Source organism: Ascaphus truei, chromosome 2 (assembly GCF_040206685.1).
Source record: "Ascaphus truei isolate aAscTru1 chromosome 2, aAscTru1.hap1, whole genome shotgun sequence".
Classification (NCBI taxonomy): domain Eukaryota; kingdom Metazoa; phylum Chordata; class Amphibia; order Anura; family Ascaphidae; genus Ascaphus; species Ascaphus truei.
Window position 1 is genome coordinate 296315988 of NC_134484.1, and position 18508 is coordinate 296334495.

The 18508-nt window shown below is 42.8% G+C and overlaps 1 protein-coding gene across 8 annotated transcripts in view; it reads left to right on the plus strand.

Moving 5' to 3' along the window:
* Nucleotides 1-18508, plus strand: part of SLC12A7 (solute carrier family 12 member 7) — a 623740-nt gene that overhangs the window by 172436 nt on the left and 432796 nt on the right. For 7 of the 8 annotated variants that reach the window (XM_075586361.1, XM_075586370.1, XM_075586368.1 and 4 more), the window contains exon 2: nucleotides 12297-12391. In XM_075586361.1, the coding sequence (XP_075442476.1) occupies nucleotides 12297-12391 (95 nt within the window). Of the gene's footprint in view, nucleotides 1-12296; nucleotides 12392-18356; nucleotides 18466-18508 lie in introns of those variants that run through there. The other variant, XM_075586363.1, reaches the window with a different exon arrangement.

Genomic DNA, 18508 nt, shown 5'->3' on the forward strand with positions numbered 1-18508 from the left:
GCCATTAGTCAATGCAGAAATGCCTTAAACTTGCCTTAAACACAACCCAGCATGTACCTGGGTCTTTTTGGCGATTGCCACTGGTTTGTGTTAGAATAACCGTCGGCACTACAGCAAGGGCTATTTTACATGCACAAATTGCTGTACGTGTAAATTCAGTATTGGCAGCAGTAGATTCATTTTGAATATAACCAACAAGGAATATGATGTTAACTCTTTTTTATAAATTGCAGCAGGACCCATGTAGTGTACTTACTGGAGTGCCCGTGTGGACTCCAGTATGTTGGCAGAACCTGCAGACCTCTTAAACGGAGACTTTGGAAACATATTAATAACATCAAGAAAGGGTTACAGTCCCATAGTGTCTGAAATAATTTCAGATTGGTTCATGGGCAGAATCCCATGGGATTAAAATGCATGGGGAAAGAATGCCCTAAACCAAATTGGAGAGGAGGGAATAGAATTATTTAGATATCCAGAAGGGAAACCTTCTGGATACACCAGCTAAAAATATTTTCTCCGCAGGGGCTGAATCTGGATTTTGATTTAGGTTTGTTCCTTAAAGATTAGGGATGACTGGCGCAATACCCTCCTGCAATTTTCTGTAATGATAAACTAAAAAAAGATATACCCTATAACTCAGCGCAAAAAAATATATAAAGTGTAAATACATATGTGAATAATAAGCTTATTGCTAAGTGAAAGCTGCCACGGGGTCTCTGCCAAACAAATTCCTCACAAACTCATTACAGACAATTATACAAAAAATGCAATGACCCGGCGCTTCAGGCTACAACAATACCCCAGTCCAATGATTAGTCCATATAGATATGGAAAGTTCTTTTCAATATTCCAGCTGATGGAGCGATGGTGATCCAATTGCTGGCTGCTGGTTCCGAACTCCTCCTAGTATGTAATGGACAAAAAGGAAAAGACCATTGCGCAGCCACAAGAATCCATAAATAACTCCACAACAGATTAAAGTAATGAACTTACAGACTTGCTGTGTTATTGTTCCTTTGAGACAATCTGTGCTTTTAACCTCTTCTCTTCCAGATATCACGAATCCCACGTGTTGTATGTCTATCCTCCAGGTTTTCTGTCTGTTCACAGCATTACCACTTGGTCATAGTTCCCATGTGTTCCCAGAAAGGAAATAACATGAAAGATGATGGTGCAGATTGATAAAAATTTATTACAATAAAAATAAAAATAAAAAACAGCCAAGGGCTTACTCACATAAACCAGGCTGTGTAAAAACAGCTGACAACGTGCCGTCCGCAGCTTGATACAATCAGGTAGGCAGGCTTCTGGGAGTATGGCGCTATTGTTGTTTGCAAACCCTGAAGTGGCATCTAACTCTCAGTAGTTACTCTGCAAGATTCCCCCCCTCTATTTGCTATAGCTTCCTCTATCTCAGCTTGAGGTGGCCAGCACTGCAGAATGTGCTCTGCTCACCTCTCTGGGTAACTGCCGTCAGCCCGCGCTAAGCCTCGTGATGTCACACTCTGGCGTCTCTCCTGATCTCTATGCTCCTGCTTCTGAAGACCGTGTCAGTTCTAGCTCCTCCCTCTCCATACGCGTTTCGTGACGCAATGTGGTCACTTCATCAGTGGATGAGGGGGGAGTTGCTACCTACTGATATATATACCCTGGAAGGTGATAAATACTAATTGCAAATTAATTGCAAATTAATTGATTAAAAGCGAATAAACTGATTAAAATTGCACACATCTACTTACATGATAAAAGCCACTAGGGAATCATCCCTGGGATTAAGTGGCAATGCACCAAGCTCATAGACATAACATTTCTTACCATTCCACATAAAAATAATAATAATGAAAACAATTATTACATGATTGATCATTACATACAGCAGTGGGGGGTCACTTCAATCTATCAAAAAGGAGGCCAGATCGAAGTCTATATTTAAACCATGCGGTGACAAGGTTTTGAGGGTATAAATCCAGAAGGTCTCCCTTCTGGATAAATGGGTCAGCCTGTCACCTCCTCTCCCATTGGCCTTTGGGTATTCTATGCCCCTACATGTCAATCCCTCTGGGTTTTGGTTGTGTTTGCTTCTAAAGTGGTTTGACACACTATGAGTTTCCAACCCCCTTTTTATGTTGTATACATGCTCTGCCAGTCTACGTTGGAGTTTCCTCCCTGTTCTCCCCACGTACTGCAACCCGCATGGGCACTCTAATAAGTATACGCAGTACATACTCTTACAGTTTATAAAAGTGTTTACATCATAACTTTTACCTGTTACAATTGATTGAAATTTACTGCCTTTAACACTGAAAGAACAACCTATGCATTTGTTGCATGTAAAGAAACCTTTCAGGTTAGATAACCACATGGTGCTACTTATTTTAGGCCCACTGAGGGGACAACTAGGTGATAGTTTACTTTTCAAGTTGTCAGCACGTTTATAAACAATTTGTGGGTGTTCTGGCAGGAATGTATTCAATATTGGGTCTCTAAGGAGGATCCCCCAATGCTTATTTATAATTTTCTTTATTTCTGGGGCCATACTATTGAATTTGGTGATAAAGGGGATAAATTCTCCTTGAACAGTGGACGTCTTTTTACTGTTATTAGGGTTGATAAGACTAGACCTATCTATATCTTTAACTGCACAGATAGCTTTATTAACCCTTTCCCTGCTGTAGTCTCGCTCAAGAAATTTTTCTCTAAGGGAGTTCAATTGGTTTGTGCAAACATCCTTCTGTGAGCAGTTTCTTTTTATTCTTAGGGCTTGTCCCTGTGGGATATTTTGTATCCATTTTAGATGGTGGTGGCTAGAAGCCAAAAGATACGTATTAGCATCCACCTCCTTGTGGTATGTTTTTGTTTGTATCTGATTGTTTTCTACATACAGGGTTAAGTCTAAGAAATTGATACTTATACTACTGCAGGTAAATGTGAATTTTATATTTAAAAGGATTATTATTCAAATATACTTTAAACAATTCTAGATCATCTATCGTCCCCCTCCAGACACACAGCACATCGTCGATAAATCTCTTCCAGAGCACCAGGTTTGCACCATATGGGTTGTTGTTCCATATGTAGCCACGCTCCCACATATCCATAAATAGGTTAGCGTAGCTAGGTGCAAACCGGGTGCCCATTGCGGTGCCGCATGTCTGGAGGAAGTAATCTCCATCATAATTAAAATAATTGTGGGTTAGTATATATTGTATCCCACTTAATATAAATGATTTCAAATTATCTCCAACATTCATATCTCCCTCAAGTGTCTGCTGGACTGCCTTTAACCATCCACGTGTTTGATGGAGGTGTATAAAGACACCACGTCACATGTTACCCATATTAATTGCTCATCCCATTCAACATCTTGAATTAGTTGTAGTACATGGGACGTATCTCTTAGATAAGGAGTTTTCTGGACATATTTCTGTAACAGATGATCTAAGAATTTGCTCAGATTAGATGTAAGCGAACCTATGCCTGATATTATTGGGAGGCCGGGGGGTCTGGTTGGGTTCTTATGTAGTTTAGGGATGAAGTAGAATATTGGTACTTTAGGATTTTTAACTATTAGGTATTCTAATTCCTTTTTTGTTATTACTTCATCTTTAAATCCTCTTTCCATGATAGTAGTTAATTCCTTTTTGAATATCTCTGTAGGGTTACTCAAAAGCCTATCATAGGTGGAATTGTCACCTAAAATTCTACTGGACTCCTCTCTATAGAAGCTGGTGTCCATAACAACCAGACCCCCCCCTTTGTCCGCTGTTTTTATAACAATGTCCTTATTCTCAGTTAAAGATTTTACAGCCTCCTTTTCTTCTTTGGTTAGTTTGTATTTTTTACCCTTAAAGTTACTCCCTGTTTTTTCAAGATCACTAATCACCATATCTGTAAAAGTATCAATATAATTCCCTTTTATGGCTCTGGGGTAAAATGTACTTTTATTTTTAAAGGGTGTTATGGGATTTTCTATTTTTTCTTTAAAGACTTGGTTTCCTGTGTTTAAAGTTCTACTAACAGGGTCCCTCAGGAAATATTTCTTTAGTGTAAGCTTACTGATGAATTTATGGACATCTACATAGAGTTCAAAGGGGTTTGGGCCACGTACTGGGGCAAAATGTAGGCCTTTCTCTAAAACTGTAGTTTCAGCCTGGGTAAGTTGGTACGAACTAATATTAAAGATATTACTTTTATGCTCTACCAGTGTTTTCCTGGGTCTTGTCTTTTTCTTTCTCTTTCGTGTCCCTCCCCTCTTTCCTCTATATCGTCCGCTCTGGACTGCTTTCTTTCTAATACACCTTGTTTCATTGATGGAATTCCTTTTTCTCTCCACTGTTCTTTCACTGGTTCGTGGTCCCTGCGATACTCTAAAAAATGGGTAGGACCCCTATGGTTCTCTTTGGGTCTCTCATTCGATCTTAAAATGGGTGATCTTTCTCTGTAACCCCTATAGGTTTGGTCCCTATCATTTAATCTATGTAGGGGTGATCTTTCTCTATACTCCCTATGATCATAATCCCTTTCTTCCCCCTTACGCTCTAACCTCGACCACTCCTGTTTAGAGTTAGGTTTTTTACTATTTTTAGTTCCCTGTAATTTATCTGTTCTAGTACTAGGTTCTACTCGTCCCGGGGTAGTGATATTTGATTTATTTATGGCCCCTTTCTTTGTAAGTAAAGTTTCGGGCTTGGGGGTAGATTCTGGATTCGGTTCTACCTTAGAGTCAATATTATCAGTAGTTGAAACACTTTTGTCTCTTTTCCAATTCCTCTCTTTTCCCTCATCATAGTCCTTTTTATCTCTCAGAAATTTTTTCTGTTTAATTATTTTTACTTCTTTACCTAATTTAGCCATTTTTTTGAATAATTTTGTCCTCCAGAATTGTATATTCTGTCATGGCCATAAAAGGTTCTAATTGTTTTTTAATATTATTGACCTCCCCATCTATCTTATCTAGAATGGTGCTTCTATGTTTGATAAGTAGTTGCATTAACCCTACAGAGCATGTGTCTAATAAAAAGTTCCACTCAGTCATAAAGCTTTCATCATCCGTGTCTAAGGTGGGTGCTTTAACATTACGTAACCCCCTAGGGATCCTTTTGTACTCTAAATACTTCCTCAACGTGAAAATCTCCCATTTTTGCCTAATTTCTTGATTCAACAATTTCTCCAATTTTGTGAATTGTGTTTCTAGTGTATCTGATTCTAATTCCATACTACTTGTGGTTTCTTCAAAGAAACCTTGAAAATCATTTTCTAAAAGTGCTCTATTAGTGAATAGTGCCATGATAGATGTTTGCAGCTGGTGGGTGTGAGACATGAGCTTTAAAACATTTTTTCCGCAGGGGCTCAATCTGGATTTTGATTTAGGTTCATTCCTTAAAGAGTAGGGATGACTCTGGCGCTATACCCTCCTGCAATTTTCTGCATCTTTCTGCATTTCATATTATAATTGTAATTGGTCATTTATCATTGAAGTGATCAGTTCAAGAAAGTTAATTACATCCTATTCTGTATCCATTTTTTGATAGATTTCTCTAGTGATGGGACTGAAAAAATATATTTTAATCTTTTAAGATGAGTCATTTATATTTTATTGATCTTATTCAATGATATATTTCTAAAATTTGTGTTCATGTAACGGTTTGAACTCCAGGATTAGGTCTGATAATTCACTGCTGGTTTGAGCATTGTTGATATATATTATCTCTTAGTGATTAGAGATTTGAGTTGCATCATTTAGCCAACAATAATTGTTGTTAGCTCTTTACTGGCTGTTTTAGTCAATGGCTAGGATGCTTCTTTACAGTATATCTATTAAGGATCTCTATGCTTCATGTAGGTGATATGCATCAGGCATAGACCAAGCAGGGAAGGAGTTAATATATTCTGATGGAGTGTGATGTAACTAGATTGATGCCCCTACTTAAGAGGAGGGGCTACCTTCATTTGTTAGTACACCCCTGAGGAAGCGAGACGTCTCCCACAAAACATGTAAGGTGAGGCTTTGATCTGTTACGCATTCCTAAGTAGCTTAATTATTGGTACCCTTTTGCTGCGGGACTCTGTGAAACTCTATGCCAACCATGAAACTCCTGTATTGGAGTCGCAGGGTCTGCTGAGGATTAGTAGGAAGTAATACCAGAGGAGGCTCTACACGTGGACTCACAGAGGCAAGGATCCAAGCAGCCACAGAGGAAAAAGAGACATCAGAGGGCCCCCACAACCAGGCTTAAGGGGTTGAAAGGCTTACAAAGAACGAAGGAATTAGTACGTTTTATTCCAAGTGTTTTAAAATGTTGGTTTATTACATTTTGGTATATAGCAGTTCTGTGCTATGTTTTCATTTTTCTTTTCCACATATTGTATTATTGCTGAGAATTGTCCATCTGGCAGGGGTGCAATTTATTCATCTTCAACTCCATTGATGCAAGTGTTTTTTTATTAACTATCATTCACAGTGTTACCTAGGAGTACTATGTGCAATAAAATACATCTGAATTGATTGGGTTACACCTAGATTACTGATCCAGGCTGTAAAGGGGTTAACTGGTTGGTGGTGGTGTGTGTATGTTTATGGTAATTTCCATCATCATTTCTGGAGTGTTTAGGGTGAAATTGGATCTAGTGTTACCTCTGTGAAAATGGTGACAGTATCTTTAAGTGTATTGAGCACGAGTGAAAGTTCCAGCGCCAAGGAGGACTCTATTTGCAAAGAATATTTAAATCCTGTTTATTGGGGCAAAAATAAAATAATTCTGTAGTAATTGGTAAAACTTTTAATGTTCATTTGGTAACTTAATACTGTTTGTCAGCTATGCATGCAGGCTGTTTCCTTGCGCCGAAACGCAGGAAGCAAATAATTAAAGATGTAATTTTAAAGGTAGTTCCCCCATGAGGACTTTTAACCCATTGAAGATCAGATGAGTCACGGAATAGTGTGACCTGGGGGTCACTGAAAAGGGCCCCCCTGCCTCCACAGAAGGGCCATAGCGACCCTACCCTCTGATTTCACTGCCGAGTCTCTGGTCAATTTCAGCAGCCAATCAATGTAAACGTCTGGACATTGATTGGCTGCTGAAATTGACGTCACGCTGCTGCAGCCAGAGATCACAGACTGAAAAGACTCCCGCTACTGCAGCAGCGTCGACGCTGTACTTTGCAGCTAATGGTAGTTTCAATACTGAACACTACCATTGGCCGCCAGGAATCACTGACTAACACACGCGCGCACGTCGTGTAGCGTGCTGTGTAAGTGAGGTCTAATGGCAATACCTGTGTGCCTTCCTGGAAAATTGCGAACATTTAAAACAACGCATATTTTCCTAAATTCCTCAGTGATCCAATGCCCACTAAGGCTTAAAAAACTTTTGTTAGTCTCTGAACAGGTCCATATGTCAGATGGCAAGGAGATTGACAATTCTATGTTCATCAAATCCTAAATTTTTGACCAACATTTTTCGTAAATTGTTAAGATAATATTGTGTAAAAAAAATTCTGGAAGGTATTTTGGATCGCTGCTCCAATGATTGGACAAGATGAATAAATCCTACATTTTCAACAATAGAAAAAGGCTGGTTGTCCACAGCTATCATTTCTCCCATTTTATAGAATTGCAGTTGCCTTAAGATGATTTATGTCCCATAACTTGATTTTGTCCAAACACTGTTCCAATGTTTGTCCTTTATCTGGATGCAATGGTTTCGCACTGGGGTCATCTAATTTTCTCTTCTTATCCATTCTACTGAATTCATTATAATGTTTGAAACGTAAATGTTTCATGAACGTTGATGTTTCGAAGGTTCTGGTACTTGTACCTCATTATTGCAAGCTTGCAATAGTACAGAGTAAGACAGAAAAGAAGAAAACAACAAAGTACAAACCGTTCTTTTTAGGAGTACTGTTCATTTTCAAAGCCTAAAACTAGCTCCTGTAGGGAAATCCAACATTTTATTTGCACAATTCATATAGCATGAGCACAAGAATTGTTAATATATACATTGTGTGTGTGTGTGTGTGTGTGTGTGTGTGTATGCATATATGTTTGTATGTATACACACACACACACGCAGACACACACTACCCTCCACCAACCCGCTCTCATGCCTGTCGTCACATAGAGGGGCCTGGCGTGAGAGTGCAGGAGAGAGGCAGGCTAGCAGCTGGGGAGACGCTGGGCCCGACGGCAACAAGAAGCCAGGCTCAAGTGCCGGCGGCAAAATACATACTCACATTTTAAACCATTCAGGTAAGCATTTGGAAAAGGCAGATGCGTGTCGTGGAGGTGTGTATAAAGGCTGTCCGCTAGTCTCGGCAGGTCTCCGCGTGCGGTTACCGATGCACGTGTCAGGGAAACCGATGCACTGTCAGTCACCCAGACACTCGGATGTCTCCTCCTCTCCTCCCGTCCAGTGATGTAGCCGTCGTGATGACGTATAGACCACCAGCTGGCACTCTGGTCCGACTCTATGCAATTTGCTTTGGCAGGAATCGGCTTCCTTGCTGGTTGGTCCGTATTACAGTACATTCTCTGCTCTGCCCAAAAAGAGTAAAGCTTTCGGGCAAACCGCCAAACCAGCTGAAATTTGTTTTTTTTTGCACCCGTGGTGCGTTGTAATGTGGTGCTAAAAAATGCAGGACTTACTTAGTGAGTCAAAACACTCTTACCAAAACATCATACAGGCATACCCCGCTTTAACATACGCAATGGGACCGGAGCATGTATGTAAAGTGAAAATGTACTTAAAGTGAAGCACTGCCTTTTTTCCACTTTACAATGCATGTACTGTACTGCAAACATCATACACGTGCATAACTGATGTAAATAATACATTTGTAACCAAAATAAATACAGTAGGCTTTATTCAAATAAAATGAATGGGAGGAAGCAAGGAGGTGAGAGGCGCGCACGCGGGTCAGTACTGTATAACAGCTCTCTCCTCGCAGTCTCTCTCTCTCACTCAGTCTCTCTGTCTCTCTCTGTCTCTCTCACTCAGTCTCTCTGTCTCTCTCTCACTCAGTCTCACTCACTCAGTCTCTGTCTCTCACTCAGTCAGTCTCTCTCTCTCAGTCAGTCACGCACTCAGTCACACACACACGCACTCAGTCACACACACATGCACTCAGTCACACACACATGCACTCAGTCACACGCTCAGTCACTCAGTCACACGCTCAGTCACTCAGTCACACGCTCAGTCACTCAGTCACACGCTCAGTCACACTCAGTCACACACTCAGTCACACGCTCAGTCACTCAGTCACACACTCAGTCACTCAGTCACACACTCAGTCACACACTCAGTCACTCATCACACACTGTCACTCAGTCACACACTGTCACTCAGTCACACACTGTCACTCAGTCACACACACAGTCACTCAGTCACACGCTCAGTCACACGCTCAGTTACTCAGTCACACGCTCAGTTACGCAGTCACACGCTCAGTTACTCAGTCACACGCTCAGTTACTCAGTCACACGCTCAGTCACTCAGTCACACGCTCAGTCACTCAGTCACACGCTCAGTCACTCAGTCACACGCTCAGTCACACACACAGTCACTCAGTCACACACACAGTCACTCAGTCACACACACAGTCACTCAGTCACACACACAGTCACTCAGTCACACACTGTCACTCAGTCACACACTGTCACTCAGTCACACACTGTCACTCAGTCACACACAGTCACTCAGTCACACACACACAGTCACTCAGTCACACTCAGTAACACACAGTCACACACACAAGCAAGCAAAGACTGCAGCAGAAGATCTTCTCCCCCTCACACTGCAGTCTATTCACATCACATGCAAAGCTTCGCAGAGGAGGGAGGAGGGGGGAGAAGGAGGAAGCGGACTCACTGGTTTAGCTGCTGCTTTAGGAAGCGTGATTGCAGGGGGAACGGACACAGATGGGAGGGGGAACGGACAAAGATGGGAGGGGGAACAGACACAGATGGGAGGGCAGAGGGAACAGGGAGATCGAGCGCTCATAATGAAGACAAGCATGAAGGAGGTTGCAGGAGTGTTGAGTTGCGCACGCTGCCCCCTGGTGTCCGTACTCGCGAAGCACGTGTACGTACACAGGGGTATGGTGCAACAAAAAAAAAATGTACGTACTTGTGAGTGTACGTAAAGCGGGTGTATGTAAAACGGGGTATGCCTGTAATATACAAACAAAGTTTAATACAAAGCTAATAGACAATGATAAAATATATTAAGACATCTACGATATACAGAATATAGCTAAAATGCAGGAATACTAATAATATATTAAAATGGCCACAATAGGTTATGTAAAAAAATACAAACAGAAGTTAATACCATTGAAACCTCAGAAATCTACACAAATCCATTGGTGATTGTAACAGGGAATTTATCCCTGTTCAGAATATGCCGCTAATCCAGCAGTGTTGGTTAATTGGATCCAGCAGTTAACCAACTTCACCTGGCTGATTAGAGGTTTGTTAGAAAAGCCTGCCTTTGAGACAGGAAGGGAGATTCTGACCGAGGGAATACAGATGTCTGTTGCTTGCAAGATACAACCCATATGACAAATAAGACTTCTAAACCTGGATGCTGATATATCCAGAGAAAAGGCAGCAACCCAGCAAACAGATAAGACGTTCTTATTGGACTGTTAACTATATATGTATATATAAATATATCTACATGACTTGGGCTGATGAATAGCTTGGGTAGCCACCCAGTTAAAGAAGGCTGGAATATAAGCATACATATACGCCAAAGTGGAGCAGGTTTTGTTTGGCTCACTATTTTTCATATGTTTGCTGTGTTTAAAGCAAGTGTGACAAAGTGATAGTGTGAAACAGGCGCCGAAACAGTACTAGTGATCACCAATCTTTAAGTGAATAATAAAAGCTTATAATAATCAAGTGCGTGAATTATTTAACCAATAATGGTGCAAAAAACGTGTATATAAGGTTGCAATCCTTGCTCAAACCCTCTGGAAGGGACTGTCTTCACTGGCCCCGATGATCGATATATATTCTCACAACCCAGGGGGAGCATAAAGGATAGCAGAAAGACCCTGTCACTGCTCTAAACTTTCTGCTATCCTGTGAGTAGGCTGCACACGAGAGCCAAGTTTCACTGCACATTGCTAACTAATAATTTACAGTCTGCACTTAGTTTGCTTTTTCTGTTGTTTTTTCCTTTATGCTCCCCCTGGGTTGTGAGAATATATGCTGTGTTTAAAGCGACAGGCACAATAAAGCCTTATTTTAATTGCACCTTAAAACAGTCTCCGTTGCGTACCTCTGCACATGTCCTTTTACAGTGATATACTGAGGAAAAGAAACCCTAAGAGAAAACATCCAACTCTTTCTATAAATACATTAAATGAAACAGTCCAATGATCTATTCAAAAAATATATCAAAATGACTTTAAAAATCAGAGTTAAATTAGAGAGAACATGATATATATATATATATATATATATATATATATATATATATATATATATATATATATGTGTGTTGAGTCTGTGGGGTATCAAGATTTTGATTTTAAAAATCCAATAACTCTCCCTTTGGATTAATGTAATATTCCTATCCCCTCCTCTCTGGTGGATTTCTATATGTTCAATTGCCCGATACTTTAATCCTATAGGGTTTGCATTCTGTAAACTGGAGACATGTTTCGATACACTGTGTGTTAAAAGTTGATTCTTAATATTGCCCACATGTTCTAGCATCCGCACTCTGTGGTCTGCTAGTTTTACCTCTATAATTGAGGCCACAAGGGCATTCCAACATATAGACAACAAAGCTAGTCTTATAATTAATGTATTGCTTAATTTTGAAACATTCTCCAGTATGATTGGATTTTAAATCTATCTTCTCACTCGAGCCAAAAGAACAGACGTGGTAACGACTTAAAGTATTTGGTGTTATTAATTTTTGTACTCCCAAAAGTGTATACTCAGTTTTTCGTTTGTCTTACGGTGACTTAGAGGAGGGAATGTGTAATGTTTGCATAAATCTGTTCCTGAATTTAGAAGGTTGTCGCAGAACAGAATTCCTAGCCTTTTCTAATTCAATGAGTGCAACATTAAGGAGTAATTCCCTCTGGGGCACAGAACACCAGAAAATCGTTGCTGATGTCCTGGTAATATGTCTATGAAATATTAGGTCTAGGAATTTAATGAAATATATATTTTAGCAAATTTGAACTGAAGCATTAATTGTAAAATAAATATGTATTCTAAATAGCTATGATTATCAATTGAAATTTTGTTAAAAAATTATATTTTTATTCTTCAGGAGATGGAAACCCCCGAGAAAACAGCCCCTTCATTTACAGTGCGGAGATGGACAAAGGAAATATTTATGAAGGAAAAAACATGGCTCTCTTTGAGGTTTGTAAATGACTAAATAGTTTTATCTTTTGCATTTAGTAAATATAGAATTGTGATTATATTCAGGGGTGATCAGACTACCAGGGATCTGGTACCGTCAATGTACCTCTGGGATCCTTAGGGGAGACATCACAAATAAAATGGAGAACTACAGCTGGATCCACATGTTGGTCTCAATGACCAAGACTAACACACCGTACAGGGTCTAGACACCGACCACTGTACTGACAGCAACTCTGCAAAACAAGGCCCCAACAATAATTGAGGAACTCTGGTCGGCAGCACTGGTTATAGTTTTTTCCTCCACTAAGTGAAATAATTTATGTGCAAATTGCATGTTTAATATTGTGCAAATTAATCTGTACAAGAGGTAGGAGTATATGCAAAAATAAGTGCAAAATGAATCATGCAATGGAGAAGCTTTTCTTCTTAGGGTCCCCCAGTACTCTGTTCCAGAAATCCTCATAGTGCTTGAGAGAGAATGAAATTCATCTTGTAGTTGAAATAAAGATTTTTTTTTTTTACCAAATTTCTGTGCATATTTTACACTCACTTTTTGTATATTCCTATGTTCATTGAACAGGGTATTTGGGGTTCTTTTCAGGGTCTCGCCACTTTGGCTTTGTTAGGAGTCTGACTCCATCACTTTCTGGTCTGCTTCTCGTGAGACTTGTGACGTTGCAAGCAGGAAGAGAACGCTGGGTGAGTGTGCCTGCATCCCCAGCATTCCTTTAGACCACGAGTAAGGCGCGAGACCCAAAAGAAAAAGGACTGAATGAGTACTTCATAAAAGACCCTGAAAAGACCCCTGTACAACGAACATAGGAATATACAAAATGTAAGTGTAAAATTTACACAAAGTTTGTATAAATATCTTTATTTCGACTACAAGCTGACATTCTCTCAATCACTGAAGATTTCTGGAACAGAGTACTGGGGGACACTAAGAAGAAAAACTTCTCCATTTCATGGTTCATTTTGCACTTATTTTTGCACATACAGTACACCTACGTCTTGTATAGAGATTAATTTGCACAATACTACATTTTCAATTTGCACATAAATTATTTCATCCTGTATTCTATTACATTAATATTTTTATATGCACTGCACTTTAAAAATTATATTGAGCACTTGAATTAATACATAGCACCAGTCAAGGGATTAGTGAAGAAGTATTCATTTATAATTCTATATTCACATTTGTATCTTTAGATTAGCACTTTTATAGTTTATTATTTAAGTAAATCGTGCTCCCCTTATTTCTCACATCATGTGGCTCATTAGCCTGCCCTCTGCACACAGCCCAGGTACTGTAATGAGATTACTGGGGCACCGTGGGCCAGCAGACATAGGCATGATCATGTTTGGGCATCTCGCCCTATCTGCTGCATAAGTCACTGCATAGAGGCTCAGGCAATACAGAGGTAGTTCTTCTCACATAGGCCCTCTTTCTACGTGAGCCCAGCCGTCACAGTGATAAACCAAAAGTTCTTTATATATACCAGGCCTGCCCAACTCGTAAAGTGAGAAGGGCTGAACTGCTCCAAGGAAAAAAAATTTGGGCCGCACGGGTTAAATCATCATCATCATCATCATCATCATCATCATCATCATCATCATCATCATCATCATCATCATCATCATCATCATCATCATCATCATCATCATCATCATCATCATCATCATCATCATCATCATCATCATCATCATCATCATCATCTCTCCTCCAGCACCTCTCCATCATCATCCTCATCTATCTCTCCTCCAGCACCTCTCCATCATCATCATCCTCATCTATCTCTCCTCCAGCACCTCTCCATCATCATCATCCTCATCTATCTCTCCTCCAGCACCTCTCCATCATCATCATCCTCATCTATCTCTCCTCCAGCACCTCTCCATCATCATCATCCTCATCTATCTCTCCTCCAGCACCTCTCCATCATCATCATCCTCATCTATCTCTCCTCCAGCACCTCTCCATCATCATCATCCTCATCTATCTCTCCTCCAGCACCTCTCCATCATCATCATCATCCTCATCTATCTCTCCTCCAGCACCTCTCCATCATCATCATCATCCTCATCTATCTCTCCTCCAGCACCTCTCCATCATCATCATCATCCTCATCTATCTCTCCTCCAGCACCTCTCCATCATCATCATCATCCTCATCTATCTCTCCTCCAGCACCTCTCCATCATCATCATCCTCATCTATCTCTCCTCCAGCACCTCTCCATCATCATCATCCTCATCTATCTCTCCTCCAGCACCTCTCCATCATCATCATCCTCATCTATCTCTCCTCCAGCACCTCTCCATCATCATCATCCTCATCTATCTCTCCTCCAGCACCTCTCCATCATCATCATCCTCATCTATCTCTCATACCCCCATCTCTCCCCCTCACCCACACAATACCACCCTCCACATCAAAAACACAATACCCCCTCCACATCCCCCCAGCCCATTCCATGTCAGCAGTCCCCCCCCAAGTCAGCATCCCCCCATGTCTCTCTTCCCTCAATATAACACTCTCTCCCCCTCCACTAAATCACACCCTCTCCCCCTCCTCTCAATGACACTCTCCCCCTCCCCTCAATATGACACACTCTCCCCCTCCCCTCAATATGACACTCTCTCCCCCTCCACTCAATATGACACTCTCTCCCCCTCCCCTCAATATGACACTCTCTCCCCCTCCCCTCAATATGACACTCTCTCCCTCTCCCCTCAATATGACACACTCTCCCCCTCTCCTAAATCACACCCTCCCCCCCTCCTCTCAATATGACACTCTCCCCCTCCCCTCAATATGACACTCTCCCCCTCCCCTCAATATGACACACTCTCCCCCTCCCCTCAATATGACACTCTTCCCCTCCCCTCAATATGGCACTCTCTCCCCCTCCCCTCAATATGACACTCTCTCTCTCCCTCCCCTCAATATGACTCTCTCTCCCTCCCTCCCCTCAATATGACACTCTCTCTCTCCCTCCCCTCAATATGACACACTCCCCCTCCCCCCTCAATATGACACTCTCTCCCCCTCCCCTCAATATGACACTCTCTCTCTCTCCCTCCCCTCAATATGACACTCTCTCTCTCTCCCTCCCCTCAATATGACACTCTCTCTCCCTCCCCTCAATATGACACTCTCTCCCCCTCCTCTCAATATGACACTCTCCCCCTCCCCTCAATATAACACACTCTCCCCCTCCCCTCAATATAACACTCTCTCCCCCTCCCCTCAATATGACACTCTCTCTCCTCAATATGACACTCTCTCCCTCTCTTCAATATGACACTCTCCCCCTCCCCTAAATGACACTCTCTCCCCCTCCTCTCAATGACACTCTTTCCCCCTCTCCTCAATATGACACTCTCTCCCCCCCTGCAACTCACATCATACACCCCCTGCACCCCCTGCACCTCACATCACTTCCCCCCCTGCACCTCACATGTCAGCAGCCCCCCCTCACATGCCAGCAGCCCACCCACCCCTCACATGCCAGCACCCCCCCCTCACATGTCAGCAGCCCACCCCCCCACATGTCAGCAGCCCACCCCCCCTCACATGTCAGCAGCCCACCCCCCCTCACATGTCAGCAGCCCCCCCCCTCACATGTCAGCAGCCCACCCCCCTCACATGTCAGCAGCCCACCCCCCCTCACATGTCAGCAGCCCACCCCCCTCACATGTCAGCAGCCCACCCCCCTCACATGTCAGCAGCCCACCCCCCTCACATGTCAGCAGCCCACCCCCTCACATGTCAGCAGCCCACCCCCCCTCACATGTCAGCAGCCCACCCCCCTCACATGTCAGCAGCCCACCCCCCCTCACATGTAAGCAGCCCACCCCCCCTCACATGTCAGCAGCCCACCCCCCCTCACATGTCAGCAGCCCACCCCCCCTCACATGTCAGCAGCCCCCCCCTCACATGTCAGCAGCCCACCCCCCCTCACATGTCAGCAGCCCACCACCCCACATGTCAGCAGCCCACCCCCCCTCACATGTCAGCAGCCCACCCCCCCTCACATGTCAGCAGCCCACCCCCCTCACATGTCAGCAGCCCCCCCTCACATGTCAGCAGCCCCCCCCCCCACCTCTGCACCAGCCCACCCCCCCCACCTCTGCACCAGTCCGTTTTACACACACACACACACACACACACACACACACACACACACACACACACCTCTACAGTACCTCTTTTAGATCAGCACATCCTCTCCCCGGAACTAAGCCCCGCCCCCGGCATGCTCTGACCTCCCCTGCATCCTCCTCATGCTGCTTCTGCCCCCGCGCACTGCAAAACCCGGGGGGGTGTGGGGGGGGCGGTGGAGGAGAGGAGGGGGATGAATCGCCGCCATTTTTTTAAACTTTAAAAAAAAAAAAAATTAAATTTATTTAATTAATTAACTGGCGCCCGGCCAGAGTCACCGCGGGCCACACAGAGAGGCCAGGGGGGCCGCATGCGGCCCGCGGGCCGTATGTTGTGCAGCCCTGATATATACACACTCCCTGGAACCAAAGCACTAAAAGGAGAGAGAACAGGGTAGCTCCATTAGAAGCCGAAGAGTAAGTGGTTTAGTGCTCCCCTAGCAATGCTCACAGGGAATGTCCACGTGTTGAATGTACAATTTGTAGCCTTTAAATCCTTGTTTTCTTTCCCAAAAGAGACAGCATAATAAGCCTAGACCTCCATGGTCCACATCAGTCAAAATCAATAATGTCACATATAGTATCCCTTGATGACCACTCTTGGTAGACTCCCACTAGCCTTGATAGGTAAATCTTATGTGGGTGTCAGTGGTTGTAGGGAACTGTAGACATATTATGACACATGGAGTAAGTAACAATTGATGAATAAAGTTACTCAATTTGTTGATCGTCTGGAGATCCAGGTATTGTCGGCGTGCTCCTACCGGAAGAAAACAACAGAATACAGGGAGTCGTGGATGGCGGTGCAGCTGCCTTGGAAAGAACGTATGACCAAAGATTGCAATAAAATATCTAGGTACAAAAATTTATTGGCACATGAGGAAACAGCAAAAAAAGTCCTCTTACGCGTTTCGCGTGGTCTCCCACGCTTTATCAAAGAGTATAGTACACAAACCAATCGACTAACATAAATACTCATAATTCCTTCCTTCATCCATGACGTATCGGCGCTCTCATCCAATGAGAGTCATCACTCCCCTTCTCACGGACGCCTCATACCATTACCACGTATGTCAGCCGATACGTCAGCAGAGAGACAAGTTTCGGTTTCCCTGTGTGGCATTTTCCTTTAAGATCTAGCTGACATACGGGGTAATGGTATGAGGCGTCCGTGAGAAGGGGCGTGATGACTCTCATTGGATGAGAGCGCCGATACGTCATGGATGAAGGAAGGAATTATGGGTATTTGTTAGTCGATTGGTTTGTGTACTATACTCTTTGATAAAGCGTGGGAGACCACGCGAAACACGTAAGAGGACTTTTTTGCTGTTTCCTCATGTGCCAATAAATGTTTGTACCTAGGTATTTTATTGCAATCTTTGGTCATACGTTCTTTCCAAGGCAGCTGCACCGCCATCCACGACTCCCTGTATTCAGCTCCATTAGAAGTACAATTAAAAATTCAGTCCTTTAAGAAGCAAAATGAACCAGACACAATTGAAACCACATGGAGCTTATGAGCTATCCCTGTATATTATGTATCTGCTCTTTTCAAATTTAGCAAAATAACTTGCACATCCTAGCAGCAGAGGAGAACGGGTCCATACTTTTCTTCAGGTAATATCTTTTTCCTCAAAAGATGTGGGAGATTAAATACAGATTAGTTTTGCAAGACGGTGAAAAGTCTCAGAAGCCCTGAGGTGGTGTTGATTTGCTGTAGGTTGTGATGTTTTCTAATATTGTGCAGGCGCACGCATGCAATGGAGGGCACGGCGTCGCGAGCGCCTGCTGCAGAGGCGATCTGCGGCCTGAAGATATGGAGGAAGAGACGCGATGGGGACATGTGCCGTGATGTCACGTTATCACTGATGCTCACTACATCCTGGACTAGGCCGCGGGTCTGAGGTGGGGATGTGTATAACCGTCACCCTACAACAACAGGGCCAAG